Genomic DNA, 27,142 nt, shown 5'->3' with positions numbered 1-27,142 from the left:
GCATCTAACCTTTTCATAATTCACGTTCTGCATCTTCAGACCAAAATGATTTCAATGCTTATTGTTAATTATTTAACACGTTAACTCATTTGTAAAGTAATCAGACTTTTGAAGCTGTTTTATACATGGGCATTTGATTCTTTAAAGATTTGGAGATGGGGAGGGGTTTACTGGTAGATTGCAACTCATAACATAGAGGAGGTATTGAGCGGCAGACAGTCACATTTGAAAGTCATTTAAAAGTAGACAAACTTATAGGACATAGTCATCCTCAAATTCATGCGTGCACAACTCGCATCACATACACTATGTGATCAAAAGTATCCAGACACCCCCAAAAACATACTTTTTCATATTAGGTGCATTGTGCTGTCACCTACTGCCAAGTAATCCATATCAGCAACCTCAGTAGTCATTATACATCGTGAGAGAACAGAATGGGGCACTCCTCGGAACTCATGGACTGCGAATGTGGTCAGGTGATTGGATGCCGTTTGTGTCATATGTCTGTATGCACTCCTAAATATCCCTAGGTCCATTGTTTCCGATGTGATAGTGAAGTGGAAACATGAAGGGACATGTAAAACACAAAAGTGTACAGGCCGACCTTGTCTGTTGACTGACAGAGACCACCGACAGTTGAAGAGGATCGTAATGTCTAATAGGCAGACATCTAACCAGACCATCACACAGGATTTCCAAACTGCATCAGGATACACTGCAAGTACTATGACACTTAGGTGCGAGGTGAGAAAACTTGGATTTCATGGTTGAGCGGCTGCTCATAAGCCACACATCACGCCGGTAAATGCCAAATGACACCTTGATTAGTGTAAGGAGCGTAAACATTGGACGATTGAACAGTAGAGTGACGAATCATGGTAGACAATGTGGCGATCTGATGGCAGGGTGTGGGTATGGCGAATGCCCGGTGAACGTCATCTGCCAGCGTGTGTAGTGCCAACAGTAAAAGTGGGAGGCGGTGGTGTTATGGTGAGGTCGTGTTATTCATGGAGGTGGCTTGCACCCCTTGTTGTTTTGCATGGCACTATCACAGCACAGGCCTATATTGATGTTTTAAGCACCTTCTTGCTTCCCACTGTTGAAGAGCGATTTGGGGATGGGGATCCCTGTAATGGACTGGCCTATACAGAGTCCTGACCTGAATCCTATAGAACACCTTTGGGATGTTTTGGCACGCCGACTTCGTCCTGGGCCTCACCGACCAACATTGATACCTCTCCTCAGTGCAGCACTCTGTGAAGAATGGGCTGCCATTCCCCAAGAAACCTTCCCACACCTGATTGAACATATGTGTGCGAGAGTGAAAGCTTTCATCAAGGCTGAGGGTGGGCCAACACCATATTGAATTGCAGCATTACCGATGGAGGGTGCCACGAACTTGTAAGTCATTTTCAGCCAGGTGTCCGGACACTTTTGATCACATAGTGTATATATGGCCCCTGTCATCTGTGGGCAAGATGTTGAGGCCTGGCTTAAGTGAGTAGCAACCTCTGCTCTAGTGGGTAATGGAGGTAAAGAACACGTGTGAGGTGGGGTGGGGAAGTTTCTGTACTGCTACCTGTGGGAGTGTGCAGGCACGTGGTGGGGACAGTAAGGTGACCTGCTAGCTGCATCATTGGGAGGCTGTGCTGGGGCAAAGGGGGAGAAGTGGCTCTGAACTGTGAAGGTGCAGTGGGGTACATCGAGTGTGTGTGAGGCTGCAGTGCGAGCAGGGAAAGGGGCAGAGGGAGGCAGGGCCAGTGAGTAGCAAAGTCTGAGGCCAGGGGGCTTAAAGGAACTGAGGATATCCTGCAGGGAGTTCCCACGTGTGTAGTTCAGAAGCTGCTGTTAGTGGGAAGAATCACGGTGGCACAGGCTGTGAAGTACCTTTTGAAGTCATTTTGCTGGAGTACATGTCAGCAACTGAGTGGTTCACACGTATCTCGGCCGCACTTTCGAAGTGGCCTTTTGTGCAGACAGACATCGTCTTAGATGTCATGAGCCTTGTTTTCTCAGTCACTGGGTGCAGAACTTGATCATATCTTGTTTGGATTACCACTGATTTGGATAGAAAGTATCACATATCTGGCATATTAAGGCTGGTAACTGTTTCCTATCTTTGAGGCCTCTGTGATATCATTCAATGAGGCAACTGAGGACTGCACATTGCTCATGCTGTCACAACCTATCTTGATACAGAAGGTTTCGGATTGCTGCCCCGCCAAGTACATTCTCCTGTTCTCTCAGCGATAGGAAACATTTGGTCGTGAGCTTCTGAGAGACTGACATTTGCCACCATGAACGAGCCCCTGTGGTTGTGAAATCAGGTATATAGTTGAATAGTGTACAATGACATACCTGTATTTGTCATCCAAGTGCAGTTCAACTTGAGCAGTCGGATTGGAGCCATTGTTGCTGCCAGATGTGGCAGTCCTGTGTACTAAATTTTGCATTCTGAATACCCAACTCAGCCACAAATTTAATCGTGGTCTTTCTGTTATACTGTTTGTGCATAATTAATTATTCCTTCCTAGAATAGTTTTATTACCCAGCAGTGTAGTTGAGAAATCGCCAGCACATGGAATATTAGAAGCTGTTTAAGTGGAAAAAAATTTGAGAAAGGACACAGTAACATTGCGCAACAACTCTGTAATTGTGCATATTCTTTCAACTGCAATGTAGGCTATTGCATTCAAATGCCAATCTGTTGATGAATCATTGGGTTTTCCAGCAGCAACAATGAGATAGGAGAGCCTAAGGCCAGGTGCACACATTGGGGTTAATGTTGACACCAACAGTGTTCGGCCAGTGTGTGTATCAGTGAAATAGCATTGGAACCAACATCGGTTGAATGTTGATACGACTCCATTACTAATTGAATAGATGAAAAAATCTACTGACCAAGCAGCAGCAGGAAAATGCACATATAAAGGTATTGAAATCTGCATGCTTTCAGAGCCAGTGGCTCCTGGCAGAAGGGTTGAAGGGGGAAAATGAGAGGTTAAGGTCTTATTCCTTCTAATCCTTTTCCTTCACCCCTCTTTCTTCCTCTTCAACACCGCTGCCAAAAGGGAGCCACTGGCTCCCAAAGCTTACAAATTTCAGTATCTTTACACATGTTCTCCTGCCGTCACTTCATGAGTAGATTTTTTATCTGTCCAATTACGTTACATTTTCAAAAACTGATTATTTTCATTAATATATTAGGTCATTGCTTGTTGGTATTTCGGCCAAATATCAAAGGACGTTGGGCCACTATTGATGCACTGACTGCACATTAGTGCCAACATTGTTTGTTTTCTGTCTTTGCCCTTTTGAAACTGAGCTTGTTTGTTTGTTTGTTTGTTGAATCATTCATCATTGTTTCATTTATTTCCAAGTTGAGTTTTTCGAAATATCTCAGGAACAGATGAGCAATCTGTTGATGGTCAAAACCATAAATGCAACATTTGCGATCTGTGCATTAGACATTTTTACAGTCCCTGTATATGAATTTAACTGAACGTTGGCTCCAATATGTGGGCACCCCCCCCCCCCCCCCCCCCACAAATATCGATCAAAGTTGGCATCAGCATTGGTACCAATGCATGGACAAAGGAAGGTAATGCAGACTAGGTATAACTTACATCTCGCAGGGTTACATGAATTATTTGTTGATTGCTGTATCACAGGTTGTCTTCTATGACGATATTTGTCCAAAGCTAGATTTCTTCAGTATCATCCAATAAAGAGCCATTGAACTAGTGGAAAACTGCTGATTCGGAAAATTAAGTGTCTCAAAAAAACCAGCTATAAATGGTCCAGTCGCTGATTTGTATTCGTTCTACTTCAGTTGCCTTTCACAAATACTCAGTTTTGAGCTCCATTCCTGTCACAGTCTAATGAAGGGCACAGTGAAATAAATTAAGGGCTACTGGTACAGGCAGTAGTCTAATCAAGCTGAAATTCGCAACTCACCAACAATGACACAGGACGACTCATAATTTTCATGTCACTGTTGTGAATATAGTGCCCAACATAATAAGTATTTTAGAACCTTGCTCTGTAGCACATAGCAGTATACCTGTCCTTATCCCACTCCACTATTGGTAGAAATTAATGTGGTTATACACTGCTCCAAAAAAAATTTAATCTCGCAAAGGGAGAGGAAGAAAAGAAATGGGTCAAGAGGATATGTGATGTTATTTCATTGATTAAAATATTGGCTCAAATTTACAAACGACTTGACACTATGAACCCACTTAGAGGGTGACAATTATTGAATGACATGAAAAAAAAAAAATGAAAATTAGATACAATCTATGGTGTGCACACACTTGATTCAGCATGTAAACGTCACTTTACAGATATATCTAAAAACACAGATGATATGACTTACCGAACGAAAGTGCTGGCAGGTCGATAGACACACAAACATACACACGAAATTCAAGCTTTCGCAACAAACTGTTGCCTCATCAGGTAAGAGGGAAGGAGAGGGAAAGACGAAAGGATGTGGGTTTTAAGGGAGAGGGTAAGGAGTCATTCCAATCCCGGGAGCGGAAAGACTTACCTTAGGGGGAAAAAAGGACAGGTATACACTCGCACACACACACATATCCATCCGCATATACACAGACACAAGCAGACATTTGTAAAGACAAAGAGTTTGGTGATCTCTGCCCAAACTCTTTGCCTTTACAAATGTCTGCTTGTGTCTGTGTATATGCGGATGGATATGTGTGTGTGTGCGAGTGTATACGTACCTGTCCTTTTTTCCCCCTAAGGTAAGTCTTTCCGCTCCCGGCATTGGAATGACTCCTTACCCTCTCCCTTAAAACCCACATCCTTTCGTCTTTCCCTCTCCTTCCCTCTTTCCTGATGAGGCAACAGTTTGTTGCGAAAGCTTGAATTTCGTGTGTATGTTTGTGTTTGTTTGTGTGTCTATCGACCTGCCAGCACTTTCGTTCGGTAAGTCACATCATCTGTGTTTTTAGATATATTTTTCCCACGTGGAATGTTTCCCTCTACAGATATTTGGATTTAGGTTATGACATATTTGATATGCTTGCCATCATTAGCGATGATACACATACGAATAGTGAAATTCTTCATGATCCGCTGAAGTGTCAGAACATTGATGCAGTCGATGACCTCCTGAATGGCTGTTTTCAGTTCGGCAATGGTTTTTGGGCTATTGCTGTACACCTTGTCTTTAATATAGCCCCACAAAAGGTGTTGCATGTGTTCAGATCTGGAGAATATGACAACCAATTGAGGCTGATGGTTCAAATGGCTCTGAGCACTATGGGACTTAACATCTGAGGTCATCAATCCCGCTGAGGCCGATGCCGATGGCCTCTGGGTATCCCAGAGCCAGAATGCGCTCCCCAAAGTGCTACTCCACGACATCACACACTCTCCTGCATTGATGGGGTCAAGCTCCATCTTGTATGAACCACATCTTGTCGAAGCCAGGGTCACTTTGGATAATGGAGATGAAATCCTCTTCCAAAACTTCCACATATCACTCAGTAGTCACTTTGCTATCAAGGGATATTGCACCAATCATTCTGTGACTGGACACTGCACACCACACAGTCACCCATTGAAGGTGAAGAGACTTCTCGATCATGAAATGCAGATTCTCAGTCCCCCGAATGCGCCAATTTTGCTTATTGATGAACCCATCCAAATGAAAGTGGGCTTCATTGCTTAATCAAACCTTATCCACATCAAACTCCTGTTTGTTACTTCTGTGGCCAATACTGTTGGTGAAACACAACTGCTGTTGCATAGCTCTGGCGCTTAACAGCCGATGGGTTTGAATATTGTATGGAAAGAGATGCAGATCTTCAACAATAATTTGTCGCAGTGTCTCCTGGTTGATTCCCACCTGTTATGCAGCTCATCTGATCAATTTCCTGGGACTGGTTTGAAACACAGGGCCTGTCTTCTCGATGTTTCCATGCGTTTTCACCCCTTTTTGACAAATGCTCCAACACAAGTCATCATGAACACTGCCCGTTCTCTCAAACTTGTGATCAAATTCTTCATTGTTAGCACACTTGAACAAGCTTTCTTCAGCTTGAATTTTCTTTAAGCTGCAGTTGGCCTTTTAGGTGCGTGCATAATAGGCCTCTACAAGTGCTATAGGCTCATGCCTGCTGTACTGTGACATTTTAACATGCGAACAGCTGACAACAACAAGGCACGTGCGCAAGCTAATTCCCATCATGCTGTGCAGTTTGAATGTCGTAATGCAAACCATTCAGAAGTTATGACGATTTTATTTCATATAGTTGAATAATTGTCACCCTGTAGCAGTATGATGTTGCACCCAGTCCTGGATGTGTGCACATATTTGGTTGGGAAAGGTGTGTTAAAGCCATCATATCCTCTCCTGAAGTAAGGTAGCCCACAACAGTCATAACCAGTCCTCGATATCCTGGATACTGGCACAGGGATGGAGCCGACGTCCGAGTTGATCACCCACGTGTTCTATCAGGGTCAGATCTGAGGATCATGCTGACCACAGGAATACCTCAGCATCACGCAGGCAGTTCACAGAAGCATATTCCATATGTGAATGAGCATTGTACTGTCGCTAAATGGCACCACGATACTGTCACACGAGAGGCAACATGCAAGTTTGCAGGAAGTACGTGAGGTACCGTTGTGCCATCAGAACTCCCTCGATCACTACCGGGCACGACCTGATACTTGATGGCTTTCTACACCGTGACGCCAGGGGTAAAACCACCATCCCTCTCCGAAACATTGGAAGAATGGGACCCTTCCGCTGGTTTCCACTGGTCGTGGCACCTTTCCAAATGCGTCCGTTTGTGTTGTGTTAGCAACAGCCTACATATAAGATAATACTTCCCTAGACCGGCTCTTGCTAGTTTCTGACCAGTTGTGCAGGACAACACAGAATGTTGCAGGGAGTCCATTACTTTTTTTCATATGGCAGACAGAGGTGCGAATGCTTCACAGTGCAATCAGTGCACTATATGGCAATTGTCCCTCGTTATCAGATGCAGTTGTCTGGATCCTTGACAAGGAGTACGCCTGTTCTCATGTTTCCGTGCAGTGTGACATCGGGCCACTTTTACATCCACATCTCCACAAGTCTGGATATTGCATGATTTGACCAGCCAGCCAAATAGAGATTCACAGTAATGGCCCTTCAGACTTATCTCAAGTGCTGATAATGCTGGGTCAAACGAGTGTACCGCATCTCCATGTCCTTCACAGTAACCACTCGACATCCAATGCAGTTTATGTCCCTTATATACCCTGCCATGCTTCATAACAACACCAAACATGAATGACACTAAAGCGGTCAGGTGATCATTCTAGTTGTTACGGGGCATTGCAGTTATCATTTACATACCTGCTGATGTACATGTACAAAGTTACATTGATGTCCGACTGTGTCTTCTCAATTCATTACTTTTTTTGTCAGCCAGAATGGTTCAGAGTCCGGTCCTCAGTTGGTCCAAAGAATTTTTTAATTACTTATCACATCTTTCACCTCTAGCAATGATTTGTTAATACATGGCTATTACAAATTATTGAAGCGATTTTATAAATTCACTGTAGCTCCATTCATTGACATATGGTCACGACACACTACAGATACGTAGAAAAACTCATAAAGTTTTGTTTGGCTGAAGCTGCACTTCAGTTTCTACCGCCAGAGCGCTCGAGAGCGCAGTGAGACAAAATGGTGACAGGAGCCGAGAAAGCGTACGTCATGCTTGAAATGCACTCACATCAGTCAGTCATAACAGTGCAACGACACTTCAGGACGAAGTTCAACAAAGATCCACCAACTGCTAACTCCATTCGGCGATGGTATGCGCAGTTTAAAGCTTCTGGATGCCTCAGTAAGGGGAAATCAATGGGTCGGCCTGCAGTGAGCGAAGAAACGGTTGAACGCGTGCGGGCAAGTTTCACGCGTAGCCTGCGGAAGTCGACGAATAAAACAAGCAGGGAGTAAACGTACCACAGCCGACGGTTTGGAAAATCTTAGAGAAAAGGCTAAAGCAGAAGCCTTACCGTTTACAATTGCTACAAGCCCTGACACCCAATGACAAAATCAAACGCTTTGAATTTTCGGCGCGGTTGCAACAGCTCATGTAAGAGGATGCGTTCAGTGCGAAACTTGTTTTCAGTGATGAAGCAACATTTTTTCTTAATGGTGAAGTGAACAGACACAATGTGCAAATCTGGGTGGTAGAGAATCCTCACGCATTCGTGCAACAAATTCGCAATTCACCAAAAGTTAACATGTTTTGTTCAATCTCACGGTTTAAAGTTTACGGCCTCTTTTTCTTCTGCGAAAAAAACGTTACAGGACATGTGTATCTGGACAGGCTGGAAAATTGGCTCATGCCACAACTGGAGACCGACAGCGCTGACTTCATCTTTCAATAGGATGGTGCTCCACCGCACTTCCATCATGATGTTCGGCATTTCTTAAACAGGAGATTGGAAAACCGATGGATCGGTCGTGGTGGAGATCATGATCAGCAATTCATGTCATGGCCTCCACGCTCTCCTGACTTAACCTCATGCGATTTCTTTCTGTGGGGTTCTGTGGAAGATTCAGTGTTTAAACTTCCTCTACCAAGAAACGTGCCAGAACTGCGAGCTCGCATCAACGATGCTTTCGAACTCATTGATGGGGACATGCTGCACCGAGTGTGGGAGGAGCTTGATTATCGGCTTTATGTCTGCCAAATCACTAAAGGGGCACATATCGAACATTTGTGAATGCCTAAAAAAACTTTTTGAGTTTTTGTATGTGTGCGCAAAGCATTGTGAAAATATCTCAAATAATAAAGTTATTGTAGAGCTGTGAAATCGCTTCAATCATTTGTAATAACCCTGTATAAGAAACCCCAGGTAGGAATACCAACAGTGTCAGAAAAGACAGATTGCTACCAGCAAAAGAGAAATGTACACGATACATACAACCAAGGAAGCACACCCCATGCACACACAACCGCCAACTATGGTCAGAATACATGTCTGAAGGAGCATTGCATCACAATCTAGAGCACAGGCACTGCAATACTATATTTATCTGCTGACACCGGGCAAGCAACTTTGAAGTAAAATGTCTCCCCTGTATGTGATTATACATAGTGGATGTACAACTATAGGTTGTAGACACACCGTTGACAACATATAGATGTTTGGGTCTGATTGTGAGTCGTGCTCAGGCAGCCAAACAGTAAGGTGCACAATAAGTGGGAAATCCACATTCGAGTCCCAGTCGGGCCCAAATTTTCATTGTCATATTTCCATTAGACACTCAATGGTAATTCATATTCGCAACTGTGAATACATTTCACATATAAAACTAAATGTTCAAAACTGATGAAAATGAAAACATACATCAGGAACATGTGTACCAACACTAAAAAAAAAACATTCAAAATTGGATGTATAAAGCCCACAAAATTAAAAAATTCCCGTTACTCGTACCTCGTACAGACAGTTGTTTTTCGCTCACTTCATTTGTGAGTGGAATGGGAAAGGAAATGATGGGTGATGGTGCAAGAGAGCAACTGTCATGCACCATTCAGTGGCTTGCAGAGTATATATGTAGATGTACACAGCATGCTGCTGATGGAAGATCATATCTAATGTGCCACTACAGTCAACGATGAGTAGGTCAAGCCTCAGTGATCACCTAACCTCAAACCTCCAGATTTTTCTGTCTGGGGTCACCTCACAAGTAAAGTGTACAGTACTGCCACTGGTACAATTGAAGAACTGGAGCAACAAATTCTGCAGCCAAGTTGAGCTTTCAGAGAAGAGTCGGGGGTGTTTGAATGAATTCGTAACTCACTGCAGAGACAAGTGCATTTTGCATCCAAATGTGAGGACGACACGCACAGCACATTAGCACGTACAAGTGTACAGTATATTCTAACTTGCTGAACTTGTACTATTCTTTGTGTTAAGGTTGGCCAATGATGAAATTTGAGTCTATTTAGATGGGGACATAAATGAAAAGTTTAAATTTCAAATAATTTGCACTAGACAGGACAGTGGTTCATACTGAAACCAGGAGCAGCTTGTACCCACACTTTCATAAGTATATCCCAGATGGGTTGTTTGGGGATCCACGCTTAATGGTAGGTTTTTGCTTCAATTATCCCACACTGTGACTCATTTCAGTTTTCCCTAAAATTGTGATGCACTTGGTAAATGTGGTGACTGATGTTAGCAATCGTCTTCTCAAATAAATGATGACTTTTCTCTACCATTCAATACTTAATTTTTGATAACCCTATATCATTCCCTCAAGTCTGAGGATACCATTATTCACAAACTATGCAGGCATCTGCTAAGTAACACCAATTTTTCCTAATACCTATGTAAAGTGAGAGTATCAGGAATAAAGTTTGCACAGCATGATGCAGTGCACAATAAGTTTACACCTTGTCATTTGTTCTGTTTTCAGACATGTACGTACAATTACATACTTCCAATATGCAATTTTTCCTTTTTAAAAAAGCATTCAGATTTCAAAATATCTGTTACATGGAAACTAAGTCAGAGCTCTCCTCTTTTATTCTTGTAAACAATTATTATTGTATTTATTCTCTACATTAGATACATGGATTACCTCTTGTGCTCTCTCTGGACTTTTGCCATTTAACAGAACAGGCACAACATATTCGGGGGAGGGGGAGAGGGGGGGAGGGAGGGGAGAGAGAGAGAGAGAGAGAGAGAGAGAGAGAGAGAGAGGTGAGTATGTTTGGCACTCCCATATAGTGGAGATGCTGAGTTACAGATAGGCACAACAACAAGACTGTCACAACATAAGCTTTCAGCCAACAAGGTCATTGTCGAAAATAGAGTGGCAACTCAGTGTGGGGTAAGGAGGAGGCTGGGGCGGGGACGGGGAGGAAGAGGAATAGCAATGTAGGGGTGGGGAACAGGGAAGTGCTGTAGGGGAGCGCGCAAGGACTAGGTGCTGAAAGGGTAGGGACTAGGTGCAGTTCGGGGGTTAGACAGGGGAAGAGGAGAGGTGTGTGGGGAGGGGAGACTAGCGGAATAGGAGAGAAGTAAAAAGACTGGGTGCATTGGTTGGATGATTGCTGTGTAGTGCTGGAATGGGAACAGGGATGGGCAAGAAAAATGACTGACGAGGTTGAGACCAGAAGGGTTACGAGGCTATATTGCAGGGAGTGTTCCCACCTGTGCAGTTCAGAAAAGCTGGTGTTGGTGGGAAGGATCCTATGGCACATGCTGTGAAGCAGTCATTGAAATGAAGAATGTCATGTTGGGTAGTGTGCTCAACTACAGGGTGATCCACTTGTTTCTTGTCCACAGTTTGTCAGTGGCCATTCATGCGGGCAGACAGCTTGGTGGTTGTCATACCCACATAGAATGCAGCACAGTGGTTGCAGCTTAGCTTGTGGATCACATGACTGGTTTCATAGGTAGTCCTGCCTTAGATGGGATAGGTACTGCTTGTGACCAGACTGGAGTAGGTGGTGGTGGGAGGATGTACGAGACAGATCTTGCATCTAGGTCTATTACAGGGGTATGAGCCATGAGGTACGGGATTGGGAGCAGGGGTTGTGTAAGGATAGACGAGTATATTGTGTAGGTTCGGTAGATGGCGGAATACCACCGTGGGAGGGATAGTGGGCAGAACATTTCTCATTCAGGGGACAATGAGAGGTAGTCGAAACCCTGGCAGAGAGTATAATTCAGTTACTACAGCCCTGGGCAGTAATGAGTTACGTGGGGAATGCTCCTCTGTGGCCGGACGATGAGACTTTTGGAGGTTGTGAGGACTAGAAAGATAAGGCACGGGAGATTTGTTTTTGTACAAGGTTGGGAGGATAATTATGGTCTGTGAAGGCTTTAGTGAGACGATCAGTACATTTCGAGAGGAACCGTTCATCACTGCAGGTGTAACAAGCACAGGTGGCTAAGCTGTACGGAAGGGAGTTTTGGTATGGTGTGGAGGTATTGCATGTGGTTAGTAGGTTTGATGCAGTCAGGGGTACTTATGTAGCCTATGCTTGAGGTGGTGGCCAACATGTAGGAAGGTGGTGGGTTCCTCTAGATCGCCTCTAGATCGCCCAGGAATAGGTTGGTGCCTTGCGGGTGCCATAGCCGTACCCCAGATTTCTTTGTTGGTAATGCCTTCGAAGGAGAAGTAATTGTGGGCGAGGATATAGTTGGTCATGGCAACTAGGAAGGAGGTTGTTGGTTTGGAAACCCTTGATCTTTGCGAAAGGTAGTGATCAACAGCTGTAAAGCCATAGGCATTAGGGATGTTAGGGTAAAGGGAGGTGGCATCATTAGTGACAAGCAGGGCAGTGTGTGGTAAAGTGACAGGAACTATGGGGTGGAGGAAATGGTTATCTTCTTTTATATAGGAAGGTAGGTTCCAGGTGTTGGTGTACAATAGCAGAGATTCTCTCAATGGAGGCACAGAAACCGGCCACAATGGGGCATCCTGGGTAGTTTGGTTTATGGACTTTAGGAAGCACGTAGAAGGTAGAAGGTACGAATGTGGCGAGTGGTAGGGGTGAGCAGAGAGATGGACTCTGGGGAGAGGTACTAAGTTTAGACAAAATTTAAGGATACTCCATTTGATTTTGAACCACCTTTCACTGTTTTAAAATTCTTTATTAGCCGATTTTTTTTAGTAAGACGACTGATATTTTTAATTCCTAAACCTCTATCTCAAAAATGGCAAAATTTATATTTTCTGACAGTGCAAGTGGAATGTCATTTATGTATACCAGTAACAACAGACAACCCAGAAAATTGAATCCTACAATATACTAATCTGATTGTCTCAAATTTCGAGTGCCTGTTATTATGTGATAAATTTGGAAGTGATTTCTTTCTGGAGACCTGAAAGTGTGCGACACAAAAGGGGTGAAAAAACATCTGGTCAGCTAAGTGGTGTCAAAAATGTTACATCATAGCACTTTGAGATGTAAATGAGAGCCCTCACTTATTATCTCTTATACAAGGAAGGACAGTAATAAAAGAGCTGTATATTACTTTCATTGTAGCTTTATTCATCATATGAGCATATTCAGTAATCAAAAATATACCAATAAACCTGAGAGCTGTGGCACATAGAAAAATTGTATCTTGAGCAATTGTAAGCATACAGTGATGATATGTCACTGTAGCAAAAAAATATTATAGGAATCACTCATATTACAACTTTAAGCAAGAAATATAGACACTGCTCTTGAACTGATACCAGGCAGTATCAGATAACAAAATTTGTAATATATGGAGGAATGGCTCAGTACTTTGAAATGTTTTTCATCTTTGTTTTTTAATTAACAGTACAGTGACCTGTGGCAGTTAACCACCACAATAGTAATGCTTGTTGTATGCACTTAAAGGTAAAATCCTTTTTGCTGGCACTAAGGCACAGAAAGAGAGGGAAAATTACTCATTCTAGCAAACAAATGCAGAGCAAGACAGGAATCTCTTCACTGGAAGTATGGTGTAGGCTGAGGTATAAGGACAGCAAAAAACACTGCAAAACACAAATTCACAAGAAGCCCAGTTTTACAATTTACAGCAGGGCGTAAACAATTAATATATAACAGGCTCGTCAAGCTTAGCATTTTTATTGTTAATTGCAGAGATATACTATTCATTCCACTTCCCAGTTACATTAGATACGGTTGTACTTCTTCCAAACGATGCGAGCCGGCAGCCCGGTAACTGTTACAGATAGTATCAACGGTGTGCTCTCAGTAGTCCTCATCCAGATCATCATCCTGTTGCTGCTGTTGCATTGTCGCCAATTGCACAGCAGCTTGGAAATGTTGCCATTGTGCCTGTTCGGCTGCTACCTGTTCTTCGCGTGCCTGTCAAAGGAAAGTTAGACTATTATTAAAAGCCAAACAAAGTTAAGCATTTTCTGCAAAAATGGTTATTGTTTGGGTTAACAGACTCTTAGAACACACACTGGGCAGCTTCAAATAGCATAAATTTATTCATTCACTCACCCACAAATTTACGTAATTAGGGGTACTCCATTCCCAAAGGCATTCTATAATTACTGCCAGCCTCCCGGAGAGGAATCTGTGCAGTCCTCCTGATTGCACCTAAGTGACATCGTTGTTCGAAGTGTCTGCACATTATGTATCTGAGGCAGGATGTGGGAACCAGACCAATGATTAAACTGCCAAAAGCCTAATCCATACTGACCAGCACACTTGCCCCTTTCCTTAATTCTTACAAGCCGAGCACAGTTACACACTATGTGCCTGCATGCTGATGCAGCTCTCTTTCTTTGACAATACTCCTCAAACACTATTACTGAGACAACATTTACTCAGAGTATGTTGTGCGCAATTGCACATTTCACATGAACTAATGACACTACAAATTTGATGCTTTTTAAAAAAATACATGTCTAATGTGAAACGCCTTTTTTTACACTCATCTCCTTTGAATAGGACGACTCACTCATTGTGACACTTTAAGAAAAAATTATGTATATGGAATTTAGTTTGCAGAGTCTGCTAGTGTTGAAGCCCAGTTGCATGTGACAAAACCTGTAAAGGGTAAAAGTGCACTTCTGGTGTTCATGGCTGATGTTGGCAACAACTCACTTGTTGAGCAATAGACGATGAATATAAAAACTCTTGAGTCAGTTGTCGGGAGACAGACAGAATGCTCAGTCATAATTTCCTATGGCTCATAAGTAAAGTTAACTGGTCTTTTGTTCTATCTAGTTAGAGTTTAACCAAATTTTTGGAATTTACATCAAAATCAAAAATAATATAGAAAAACACGAATGTGCATCTCTGACTATACTACATGTCAATCTATTACAGCAATCTTATTTTTGTATGGAGATTGAGATTCATAAGCTTTGCCAACTTGCAAGCAAATTAGCACATTCAAACCTTGGCTTACGCTAGAGATAAGTTTCAGCTCACCTATTCTCCTTCCACTCACATTTGTTGCCACATTCCAGTCTAATTCTCAGGCTTTGCTACTAACCATTGTGTCAGGAGATCTATCTTTTATGAGTCACCAAAGAAATATGAAAATTAGTAGCCAATCTTAGAACTTATAATAACCACATCACTGAAAGTTATTCTGGAGCTCTCCATATCGAAAACGAATATAATCAATTCCCATCTTCTTTAAAAAAAAACGTAATTCTCACTGGGTATCATATACTATCACCAGATTGGCCATGACCAACATCGACAAATTACCAACATCAGCATGCAGTGCAAGGGCCTTTGACACCATCAGTGCACTGTAGCCACTGTGAAATTTTTACAAATTGGTATTTCTTTATACTGCTCATAACATAGCAGAAATTTGCTGCTCAATAACACTTATCAACAGTGTCAATAGGCTTTTCACTAACTACACTTTTGTTCTTTCTGTTCATCTTCCTCCTCCTCCTCCAGGGTGCATAGTTTAATCCCACCCTGCTCACTATCATGCCACTACTGACTTATTCAAAATTAATATTTTTCTTTGGACAGTCCATCACCTTAACTGTCAGAACTGTCAGTCCTCTCTCCTTCTCACTATCTATAAATTTAACAACACTTGCAGAAAGCAGTGGTGGCTGCTGACAAAAACATCACTTTTCAAGTTCTGAATACTGGGAACTACTCTGAACTGAAAAGTGGCTGTATCTAGTCAACTGACAAAGTAGGTTCCTGCTTGGGTTTGGTTCTAAAGTATGGTATGCACTGACGAGTGATACTTACAGTGCTATTAAAGCAGTCTTCGGACTGAAGAAGTACATATTGTTTGAAGCCCAAGACAGTATCAGCTTCTTTAAGAGACTGAAAATTTACTAATGAAATGTTCAGATATTTTCTTACCTTTGCAAAAAGTTCCTGCTGTTGCCGCAACAGTTCCTCCTCCGGTATGCCGAGGTGCTCCAGGCGTGTGCTCTGACGCCGCCTCTTAGCTGCAACAGCCTTGCAGTCTTTCAGAACCTCCTCCGCTTCTGCCCTGTAGTCGCCAAACCCCAGTCGATCCAGTGCTGAAAATGGTCGAAGTGCAAAACTATGAAGTCACGTATGGCAAGCTTTGTACTCACCAACTAAATTGTCCAATATTTCTATAGGCGTTTTTCTCCACTATTTGGTTACCATGAGAAGTAGAAGGGTGTTGCAGAAGAAGATAAATTGCATATAGAAATTTGTTGATTTCACCCTTTCTGAAGTTTAAGTCTAACAATAAATCAAACATTAACGGCAGGCACAAAGCTAGATTCCATTTTCCTCATTTCCAAAAGACGTCCAATGCTGTACTGCTTCTACATTCTTGTATGGAGTGTGGGAAGAATGACTGACTGACTGCCTCTGTGTGTGTGCAGTAATTATTCTAATATTATCTTCACAATCCCTATGTGATCGATATGCGGGGGGTTGTACTCTATTCCTAGAATCATTATTTAAAGCTGGTTCTTGAAACTTTGTTAATAGACTTTCTCAGGATAGTTCACGTCTACATCTGTCTTCACGAGTCTGCAGTTCCTCCAGTATCTCTGTGCACTCTCCCATGGATTAAACAAATCTGTGACTATACATGCTGCTCTTCTCTATATACGTCCAAAACCCTGTAGTCCTAGACCTGGAACCGCGCGCTGCAGAAGTTGAGTCCCCGCCAGACGTCATGGACATCGAAGACCCCTAGAGGTCTCTGCACCATTGCGCCGTAAGCTGTGGTGGCCCGCGCATCCTGGCCCGCATTTAGTGTGAGGGCGCCACAGTGGAACAAGTGGTTCCAGCGGCCAATAGCGGCAGCCCCGATAGAGTATTTAAGCGCCTGCCTCTCGCTCAGCCAGCGTGTCTAATCGCTGCGTCAGTCTTCACACATCATCTCGACAACTGACAGCGCGTTTATCGTTCTCTGCTTTCATTACTAGTCGACGTCTTGGATTCGTTTGGTTGTCTCTGTCACTCCATTGCTTCTTGCGTGTTGTTGTCGTAAGGTCTCTCTCCATCGTTGTTTTGTGTCCGTCCTTTCCATTCGTTTGTTCGCAGGCCGCTCTCCGTTTGGTCCCGCCACGTTTTCTCAGCCACCCCGTGACCGGAACGGTAGCGGTTACAACACTATCTGGTATGGGTCCCCCTCACTTGAGTAGAATTCTAGAACCGGTTGCACGAGTGATTTGCAAGCAGTCTCTAGTCTTCTTTCCAGATTGATTGCATTCTACCAATAAACTGAAGTCTACCACTTGCTTTACCCACAACTAAATCTATGTGATCATTTCATTTCATATCCCTACAAAATGTCACACCCAAGTATTTGTACGAGTTGGTCAATTCCAGCAGTGACTCAGTGATATTACAGTCACATTGTTTTTTCATCTTGTGAAGTGCACATTTTGCATTTCTGAACATCCAAAGGAAGTTGCCAATCTTTGCACCACTTTGAAATTTTATCAAGATCTGACTAAATACTTATGCAGCTTCTTTCAGTTATTACTTAATTATGAATAACTGCACCATCTGCAGAAAGCCTGATTTTATTGTTAATATTCTCTGGAAGATCATTAATGTACAACATGAACAGCAAGGGTTCCAACACACTTCCCTCGGGCACACCCACAGTTACTTCTAGATGTGACGATGACTCTCCATCCAAGATAACATGCTGCATCCTCTCTGCCAAAAAGTCCTCAATCCAGTCACAAATTACAGTTGAGACTCCATATGATCATACTCACAATAAGTGAAGATGTGGTACTGAGTCAAATGCTTTTCAGAACTCAAGAAATATTGTACCTACCTGAGTGCCTTGATCCAAAGCTTTCAGTATGTGATGTGAAGAAAGTGCAAGTTGGGTTTCACATGATCAATGTTTTTGATTGGCATTGAGCAGGTAGTTCTGTTCAAGATAACTCGTTATGTTTGAGCTCAGAATATGTTCTAAGAATCTACAACAAATCAATGTCAAGGATCTTGGACAGCAGTTTTGTGGGTCACTTCTTCTACCCTTCTTGAAGGGTGGTGTGACCTCTGCCTTTTTCCAATAACTGGGCACAGGCTTTTGTTTGAGGAATCAACAATAGATTATAGCTACAAGAAGGGCTAACTCATCCGGAAATTCTGTATAGAACCTGACAGATTCCATATGGCCCTAGAGTTTTGTTCAATTTTAACGATTTCAGCTGTTTCTCAACACCACTGATGCTAATACTTATGTTATTCATCTTTTCAGTGGTACAAGGATTAAATTGGGGCAAGTCTCCTGAAGAAACACTTAAAAATGGAGTTACCAATTTCAGCTTTTGCTTTGCTACCCTCCATTCCCGTCTCATACACTTGGGACTGTACACTAACTTTGGTGCCACTAACAGCCTTCACATGCGACCAGAGTTTCTTTGGGTTCTGTGAAACATAACTTGACAATATTCTGCTATGGTAGACATTGAAGGCATCACACATTGCTCTCTTGACAGCCAAATGCTTTTCATTCAGGATTTCTCTAGCTATAGCCCTACACTTTGTTTTACACCTATTAAGCAATAATCTCTGTTTGTTTATAAGATTTTTTACAGTGACTGTATACCATGGAGGTTTCCTCCCATTATGAAATGTTCTACTGGATACATATCTATGCAGTGTGTGGTCAACTATTCTTTTAAATCTGAGCCAGAGTTCCCCTACATGCTCCTGCCTTTTGCTGAAAGTTTCGAGTTCCTCATAGAGCTACCAGTTTGGATGTGGACATCCTGAAAGAGGTCAGGTCTATTTGCTGCCATTAGATCCAATACATTTCCACCATGAGTGGGGTTCCTAAACTATCTGTACTAGGTACTTTTCAGAGATGGTATTTGGTAAAGTTTCGAAGGGTGTCTTATCACACTCACCTCTAACTAAACTGTAATTTTCCCAGTTAATTGTTGGACGATTAAAGTCTCCACTGATGATTACAGTATCACTCATTTTGTGCTCACCCTTGATACGAAGTCTTGCCCAAACAATCTCACACAACTTCAATTTCTACCACGATGGATCTGAGTTTCTTGTCTACTGAAACAAATGTGTCACCTCCAGTTCCCATTTGGCTATCCTTTCGCTATACATTTATGTTTTCCTCAAAAATCTCACTACTATCAATTTGAGGTTTCAACCAGGTTTCTGTACCTAGTATTATGTGAGCTTCACTGCTTCTGACGAACACTTCAAACTCTGACATTTTGTTGTGAATGCTATGGCAACACCATTATTGTTTTAATAGTTCCATCTTTGAAAGGGATTTCTTTCGATTTTACACTGATACTTACGGGTTTGCTACAGCTATCATTATGTGGATTGGATGGATAGTCACCTAATCTAAAAAAACGTTGTGTGTACCCCACGCACAGTCAAGGGTTGGGTTGTTTGGGGGAAGAGACCAAACAGCGGGGTCATTGGTCTCGTTGGATTAGGGAAGGACGGGGAAGGAAGTCGGCTGTGCCTACGCACAGTCAACTACCTGAGTAGCAGCCTCTGATGTGTAGTGCACAACTGACCCATTTAGGGGGACTCAACAGTTCTCAACCCTATAGTGCAAGTCCAGGAGGTCGAGTCTAGCTTGTCACAGAACATTTGAAGTCTCTGAGTCCTTCAGAACCAAAGAGCCACAATCAGTTCTGGGGACAATGATGCAAACTGTGAACTTCATTGAAACTCCATGTGGAAGGCTGGTATTCTCAACTTTCTCTGCCAGTTGCTGGAATGATCCAAGAATGACCTCAGAGCCCAGATGATGGACATCATTTGGGTCAACGTGTACTACAATATGCAGTTGACTGCATCCTGTTCCCTCAAGGGCTGCTGGAATAGCCTCTTTAACATGTTGAATGAGGCCCCCAAGCATACACACTGAGTGCACCTGGTGTCCTTTCCTGTCCCTGGCTGCCATTTTCCACCATTAGCCATATGTTTGAACTGCCAAATGATGAATAACTCCTACAAGTTTGTGTTTGCCTCCTCCTGACACTGGACAAAACAGGTTAAGCAAGTTTCACAGCCTCAGCTTCAATTTCAGTGAAAGACATTGTTGGCAGCTGACAGAGATTTGAAGATACAGAGTATCTTTGCAAATATGCAATTGGCTCGAGGAATATTTGAAGGAATCCAGTACGTTATATTGGGTGGCACCATTTTCCATAGACCTTTTTAAGTTCACAGTAACACATTTGTTACTGACAGCCACTCATATCTTTGCAGACAAGCTGTATGCTGAAAAACAACATAAAAATATGCAAGAAATGTAAAGTAAACTAGGATAAAACAGTAACCACATCTTCTTTTAAAGATTTAATTAATGATGTTGATTTTCACATTTCAGAAGAAATAAACCCTCTAAAGACAGCAGTATATAATTGAAATTAGCTTGGGGAATTAAATAAACACAAGTGATTGCATCAAAGTTGACACACAATCCCGTATTGTTTCACTCAGACAGAGTAATAAGGCCTCTAACATACTCACTATACATAAACAATTTATCAGATAGAATCCGCAGCAGCATCCGATTCTGTGATATCACCCAAGGATCGCGATGCCACACCATGGTCAGCACATTAGTGATGAGTCACTGCAATCTGCAATAACGAAGGGTGGAGGCCACAGACAACAGGCCCCTCTCACAGCACAGCAGCACTTTCACATTGATGTTAGTAAAGAGTCAAGCATGGAAGCACTTTGCCCAATTCATGACCTCAGCTGAAGTAGTCAACATCATCAAGTAGAACTAAAGAGTTACTGAAGTCTCAGATAGACATGTACTTTTGTAAATTTTGAACTCTGTACTTCAAGATCAGTTTGTTAACTAGTGCATCAAGCGATGCATGAATAGTCGATGACAGTTGTAAATTATCAAGCACTCCAGTGGCAAGAGATTGTATCAAGTTAAGTAACTCTTTTTATTCATTCATGTAATAAAGTGAACTAATATTGCATATGTTCAATCTCCCAGACCAATCAAAGAACCACAGTTATGACCGGACAATTGTAGTTTCATATAATCACAAAAAGATCATTCGCTGACAGTGCAATTGTGTACAGAAAGTGTTATCATTGGATGATAAAATTTCCATTTGGTGAAAGAATGTAAAGCACTCCATACAGCTGTCTTTAAATATAGTTCTACACTGATGTGACAAAAGTCACATATCTCCTAATATTGTGTCGGACTTCCTTTTGCCGAGTGTGGCGTAACTTGACATGACAAGGACTCAAGTCGTGGGAAGTCCCCTGCAGAAATATTGAGCCGTGCTGCCTTTATAGCTGACCATAATTGTGAAAGTGTTGCCAGTGCAGGAGTTTGTGCACAAACTGACTGCTTGATTCTGTCCTATAAATGTCTGATGGGTTTCATGTTGGGCAATCTGGATGGCCAAATCATTCACTCAAATTGTCCAGAATGCAAACTGTGGCTCAGTGACATGGTATGCTGTCATCCATTTGTCGTCCATAAGAATTCCGTTGTTGTTTGGGAACATGAAGTACACGAATGGTGCAACTGGTCCCCAAGTAGCCAAACCTTTTCCAGTCAATGAGTGTTTCAGCTGGACCAGAAGACCCAGTCCATTCCATGTAAACACAGCCCACACCACTATGGAACCACCGCCACAACGTTGCACAGTGCCTTGTTGACAATTTGGGTCCGTAGCTTAGTGGGGTCTGTGCTACACTAACCCTACCGTCAGCTCTTACCGACTGAAATTAGGGCTCATTCGACCTGGCTGTGGTTTTCCAGTCATCTAGGGTACAACCAATAAGGTCACGAGACCAGGAAAGGCACTGCAAGTGATGTCATGCTGCTAGCAAAGGCACTTGCATCAGTTGTCTGCTGCTGTAGTCCATTAATGTCAAATTTCACTGTACTGTCCTAATGGATACGTTAGTAGTACCACCCACCACTTCTTTATGCAGTTACTTCACACTGTGTTGATTGTCTGTCAGCACTGACAATCAACAAAAATGCTACTCCTTTTAATTGTTAAATAAAGGCCATTGGCCACTGCATTGTCCACAGTGAGACATAACACCAGAAATTTGGTATTCTTGGCATACTTCTGATGCTGTTGATCTGAGAATATTTAATTCCCAAACAATTTCTGAAATGTGCTAGCTCCAACAACCATTCTGCATCCAACGTCTGTTAATTCCTATCATGGGGCCATAATCATGATTGACACTTTTTCACATGAATCATCTGAGTACAAATGACAGCTCTGTCAATACACTGCCCTTTTATACCTCGTGTACGCGATACTACTGCCATCTGTGTACCTATCTCCTGACTTCTGTCATCTCAGGGTATGCAAGATAATGCCCAAAACAAAGAAAAAGAACCATACAGTATTAGTGGTGAAAATCTTGAGCAGGTCACATTGTATAAGTATTTAGGGGTAATGCTAAGAAGCAACGTGAAATGAGAAGACCACGTAAAATCACTATTGGGATGGCAAATGGGAAACAAATTTTGACAAAATGGTTTTGGAAAAGTGTACTGCATCTGTAAAGGGAATGTCCTACAAGACACAAGAGCAGCTAGTTCTAGAGTTTTGATCCTGTGTTTGGGAGTCCTTATCAAGTAGGCATGACAACAGACATCAAGCAAATTCAAAGAAACAAGGACTGTACCAGACTTGCATAGTCTGCATGGAAGTTCAAAATAAATGCTCAGCAAATTTAAATGAGCAACTGTGGAAGAAAGATAAGCAACTTCCACAAAACAGTGCGAGGTAAATTTAGAGAACCAATATTTGAAGGAGACTGTGCAAGCATATGCTGCCACCACCGTGTCTCTTGTGTAGGGATGATGAGAATAAGAGAAGTTGGGGCATGTACAGAGGAATATTGACAATAATTTTCCTCTCATTCAGTTTGCAAATGCAACAAGACAGAAAAATCAGTAATACTGACATGATGTACTTTCCACCATGCGCAGTACAGTGAGTTGTGAAATATATGATTTATGTAGATGTGGCTTGCTACTGTTACTGAGGATTAATTTGCCTGAAATTGAAGTAAACTATTTGGGTTTGGGCAGTAAAGATGACCCCAATCCAAAAGTTGGAGTGAACACCAATGTATTTTGCCAGTCATGGTCCTGTTTGAGGTAGTATTCCCCTGCCTTCATTACTTCTGCAGCAGATTACGCAATCAGTTATAAGGGGAAATGTAGTTTAACTCAGGATTTTGCACAAACACAGAGCACTGCCACAAATGGAAGATGTGGGAATGTCAGAAAAAAAATCCTAAAACCAACCAAGGAGCAAATCCCAAACTTCTCGATTTGTATTCTGGCACTTTTGCGTCAAGCCTATTGGTAAATACTGCTGTTTGATACCAAAATATTATGGCCATAGCTGCCAAAAGTATGTAAGGGGATATACATAATGCAGAAAAGGGGAACTCAATATGTAAAATATAAGGTATACATCAGTTCATACAAATTGTATACACACAAAAAAATTCATTCCTTGTCTTCCAACATCTTTGAAAGAGGACCAGATAAAAATCTGAAAATTACACACTTAATAGACCTTTATGATATCAAATTGCAGCATAAATTTCAACTGAGATCCAATTGGAAGTTATAAAAAAATAATAAAAAATAAATTTACAAATACAAGTAAAAACACACTTCTTTAAATCTGGAATATCTGGCCTAATGGAATAAAGTATATCAATTATAATTTAAACATGTGAAAAAAACCATGAAATTAAAGTATCAAGTGCTTATTTGTTGAAACAATCCTCTGTAGAAAGTTTCAGCAGGCTAGCAGACAGCACCTGCGAGTCTGTATAGGCTCACAGACAAGCCTGTACAAGTCTTGTGTTGTCCTCCCCCTTCCACCAATCTGTTCACTCTGACTCAGTTAACAATGAGCTCTTTAAGTGTGCAGTTTAACAACTGAGTCTCAGTGTTCTATTGGTGCTCTTATTAATCAAACTTGGCATAAATGTGTATGGACTGTTTCCCAAAGACATTGCTTTAACTGAAGATTACAGCGAAGAAAGTTTTACTTATTTTTTATTTATTTTTACTTATGAGTTCGCTCAGAGAGGTTAACTCAACTTGCAAGTATCATAAAATTAAGTACTTAAAGAAAATTTATCACCTGTTTGGCCAGTCTTGCTTGGGCTCTTAAGAAACATAAGAAGCCTATGACAAAAGGTCTGAGAGGAATAACATTTCATCATTATTCTAAGATATTTGACATTAACAAAGAAAGGGATCATGATAATCCAGATAAAGAAACTATAAAAAAGTGGATTTAGCTTGTGAAATCCTATCTTTCTAGTAAAATGAGAAGAAAAAAAAGACTTTTTACACTGAATGCAAAAACTGAGAAAGTGGTAACTACTCTCACAAAGAATTTGGAAGTTTCATTTCAAAACAAAAGTTGCACTAGACCAGATTGAAGTTCTAATAATTCTCTGATCAAGTATGATGGTTTGATAGACAAGCTAAAAACTAAGTGCTGTATCTGAAACAAAGAATTTAATGTTAAGATTATCAGTTTACTGCCAAATTCTTGGAGTCAAGCAAAAGTTAATGATGAATTTAATGTGCCAGAACGTTTGGTTCAATTAACAAGGCAGTTAGTAAATTGAAAAAGTTATTAGGTTTTATGAAGATAACAACAACAGCTGTTTGATGTCTGCCAAAGAAGACTGTTTCTGTGAAAGAAAATGGTACTAAAGTTCAGAGACAAAAAAGGTTAATACTTCGTAATTTAAATGAACTATTTACTGAATTCAAAAAAGAAAATCCTGGCATTAAAATTTGAACATGAAAATGTTGCAAGTTGAGACCAAAATGGTGTATTGTGGCAGGGGCGTCTGGCATCCATAATGTTTGCATTTGTTTGTATCACCAGGATGCGAAGTTGTTGACAGATGGGGCCAATCTTAGAGTTGACTATAAACACCTTTTGGAAAGTCTGGTTTTCAATACTGACAATTACAATTGTATGATTATTGGAAAATGTCAAGACAGTTTAGGCAAACAAGCTGTACTCAACATGTTGGAAGAATGAGAAGACAATGATTCAATGCCTAATGATACAGAATACAAACATCGGATGACACAAGAATAATGGAAGTGGTGACAATTACAAAATCACAAGAAGAGTTTTTTTAAAGTGTTGGTAGCTAACCTCGAAAACCTGAACTTTATCATTTTATTGCCAAAGGTCATGGTAAATTTCTGAAAGATAAAAAAATAAATAAATAAATAAATAAACGAATCTTGGCAGTTGATGAATGCTTAGGTCTTGCTGAATTTTCTGAAAAACTATTCCTTTGTTGTTCAAGATGAAGTACAAGGGCACCACTTGGTAAACAAACAGGCCACAGTTTATCCATTTGTGTTCTATTACAAAAATGATCACACATACACATCATGGTGCACAATGTGGCGATCCGATGGCAGAGTGCAGGTATGGTGAATGCCCGGTGAACATCATCTGCCAGTGTGTGTAGTGCCAACAGTAAAATATGGGGCGGTGGTATTACAATGTGGTCATGGGTTTCATGGAGGGGGCTCGCACCCCTTGTTTTGCGTGGCACTATCACAGCACAGGCCTACATTAATGATTTAAGCACCTTCTTGCTTCCCACTGTTGAAGAGCAATTCGGAGATGGTGATTGCATCTTTCAACATGATCAAGCACCTGTTCATAATGCACGGCCTGGGGCGGAGTGGTTACATGGTAATAACATCCCTGTAATGGACTGGTCTGCACAGATTCCTGACCTGAATCCTACAGAACACCTTTGGGATGTTTCTGAACGCCGACTTCATGCCAGACCTCACCGACCGACATCAATACCACTCCTCAGTGCAGCACTCATTGAAGAATGGGCTGCCATTCCCCAAGGAATCTTCCAGCACCAGATTGAATGTGTGCCTGTGAGAGTGGTAGCTGTAATCAAAGCTAAGGGTGAGCCAACACCATACTGAATTCCAGCATTATCGATGGAGGGTGTCATGAACTTGTACATCATTTTCAGCCAGGAGTCCTGATACTTTTGATAACATATTGTATACATTAAGAAATGTATTTGTTACTCATATAGGTAATTTTTTCGTAACTTCCTATTGAATCTAAAAATTTAAATTTATACTGAAGTTTGAAATCAAAGGTCTATTAAGTGTGTAATTTTCAGATTTTTATCTGGTACCCTAATGAAGATATTGCAGGCCAAAGAATAAAAAATTTAAAAAATTCTTTTTTAAAAAAACAGGGTATCTTTTTTTTTTAAGAGTAAGCTTCTCACCACTGATACTCTATAACTGTGTTATAGCAAGTAATTATACTATGTAGTGTAATAGCACAAAAAATATTTAGGTTAAGAATTTACTCTTTATTTGTAAAAACACTGTTCAAAAACAGTTTTTTTTAATTTGTGACCAGTAACTTTTACCCAATAAAAAATATTAATGAACTAGGTGGTAATGGTTTTCATATGTTGTTCAATGTGCACTGAACAAAATACTTCTTGTTTGTAAGGTCTGGGGCAACCATTACCAAGTAATTTAAAAAATGCTTGTAAATGCTAAAGCACCCTAGCAGCTTAAAACAAAAATGTCTGCCGTTTCTAAATTTTTTTAAAAAATATTATTGTGTCTACTGAGTATGAGGAATGCACCCAGCAAATATCAATTTTTCTGAGATAGTCAAGCAACCAGTGCTGGATCACTTGGTACGGATTGCTCCACACACATAAAAATACACAATACCATTCTAGTTTTCAAAACGTGATAGGAACCTCAGTGAGTGAAGTTAGGGAAGATTATAAAGGAAGAGTAGGTCATTATAGCCACAGAATGACAGCACAATACAGGTTTTGCACTGTCTTCACAGACAGTTTAGATTAAACTTTAAATACAATATAGTTTTCGCAACCCCCCCCCCAGAATCTCTCTTAAACACTAAAGCAAAATGCTGTATAACTCCACTTTTACAATCCCCTTAATTAATGTTTTCCTGCCGTTTACAAGATTTTCTTTATTGCTCCCAACAAATATGCTATGTCCACAATGTTAATTCGCACCCGATTTTGCATCAACAATTTATTGAAAATATTCATGGAGGAAAAACTGTTGTAAAACGATGCTCGCATGATGTTGGCCATCAAGT

The 27,142-nt window shown here is 41.3% G+C and overlaps 1 protein-coding gene across 1 annotated transcript in view; it reads right to left on the bottom strand.

Moving 5' to 3' along the window:
* Positions 1-13,034: 13,034 nt before the first annotated feature.
* LOC126424526 (protein Dr1) overlaps positions 13,035-27,142 on the bottom strand; it is a 28,248-nt gene continuing 14,140 nt past the window's right edge. Inside the window, exons 3-4 of the mRNA XM_050087260.1 lie at positions 15,861-16,024; positions 13,035-13,868 (exon numbers count right to left, since the gene is read on the bottom strand). Coding sequence (XP_049943217.1) covers positions 13,752-13,868; positions 15,861-16,024 — 281 coding nt within the window. The 3' untranslated portion in view covers positions 13,035-13,751. The remainder of the gene's footprint in view (positions 13,869-15,860; positions 16,025-27,142) is intronic.

The sequence above is a fragment of the Schistocerca serialis genome, chromosome 10, assembly GCF_023864345.2.
Source record: "Schistocerca serialis cubense isolate TAMUIC-IGC-003099 chromosome 10, iqSchSeri2.2, whole genome shotgun sequence".
NCBI classification, from domain to species: Eukaryota; Metazoa; Arthropoda; class Insecta; order Orthoptera; family Acrididae; genus Schistocerca; species Schistocerca serialis.
The sequence above is the reverse complement of the archived record's forward strand: the minus strand, read 5'-3'. Positions and strand labels throughout refer to the sequence as shown.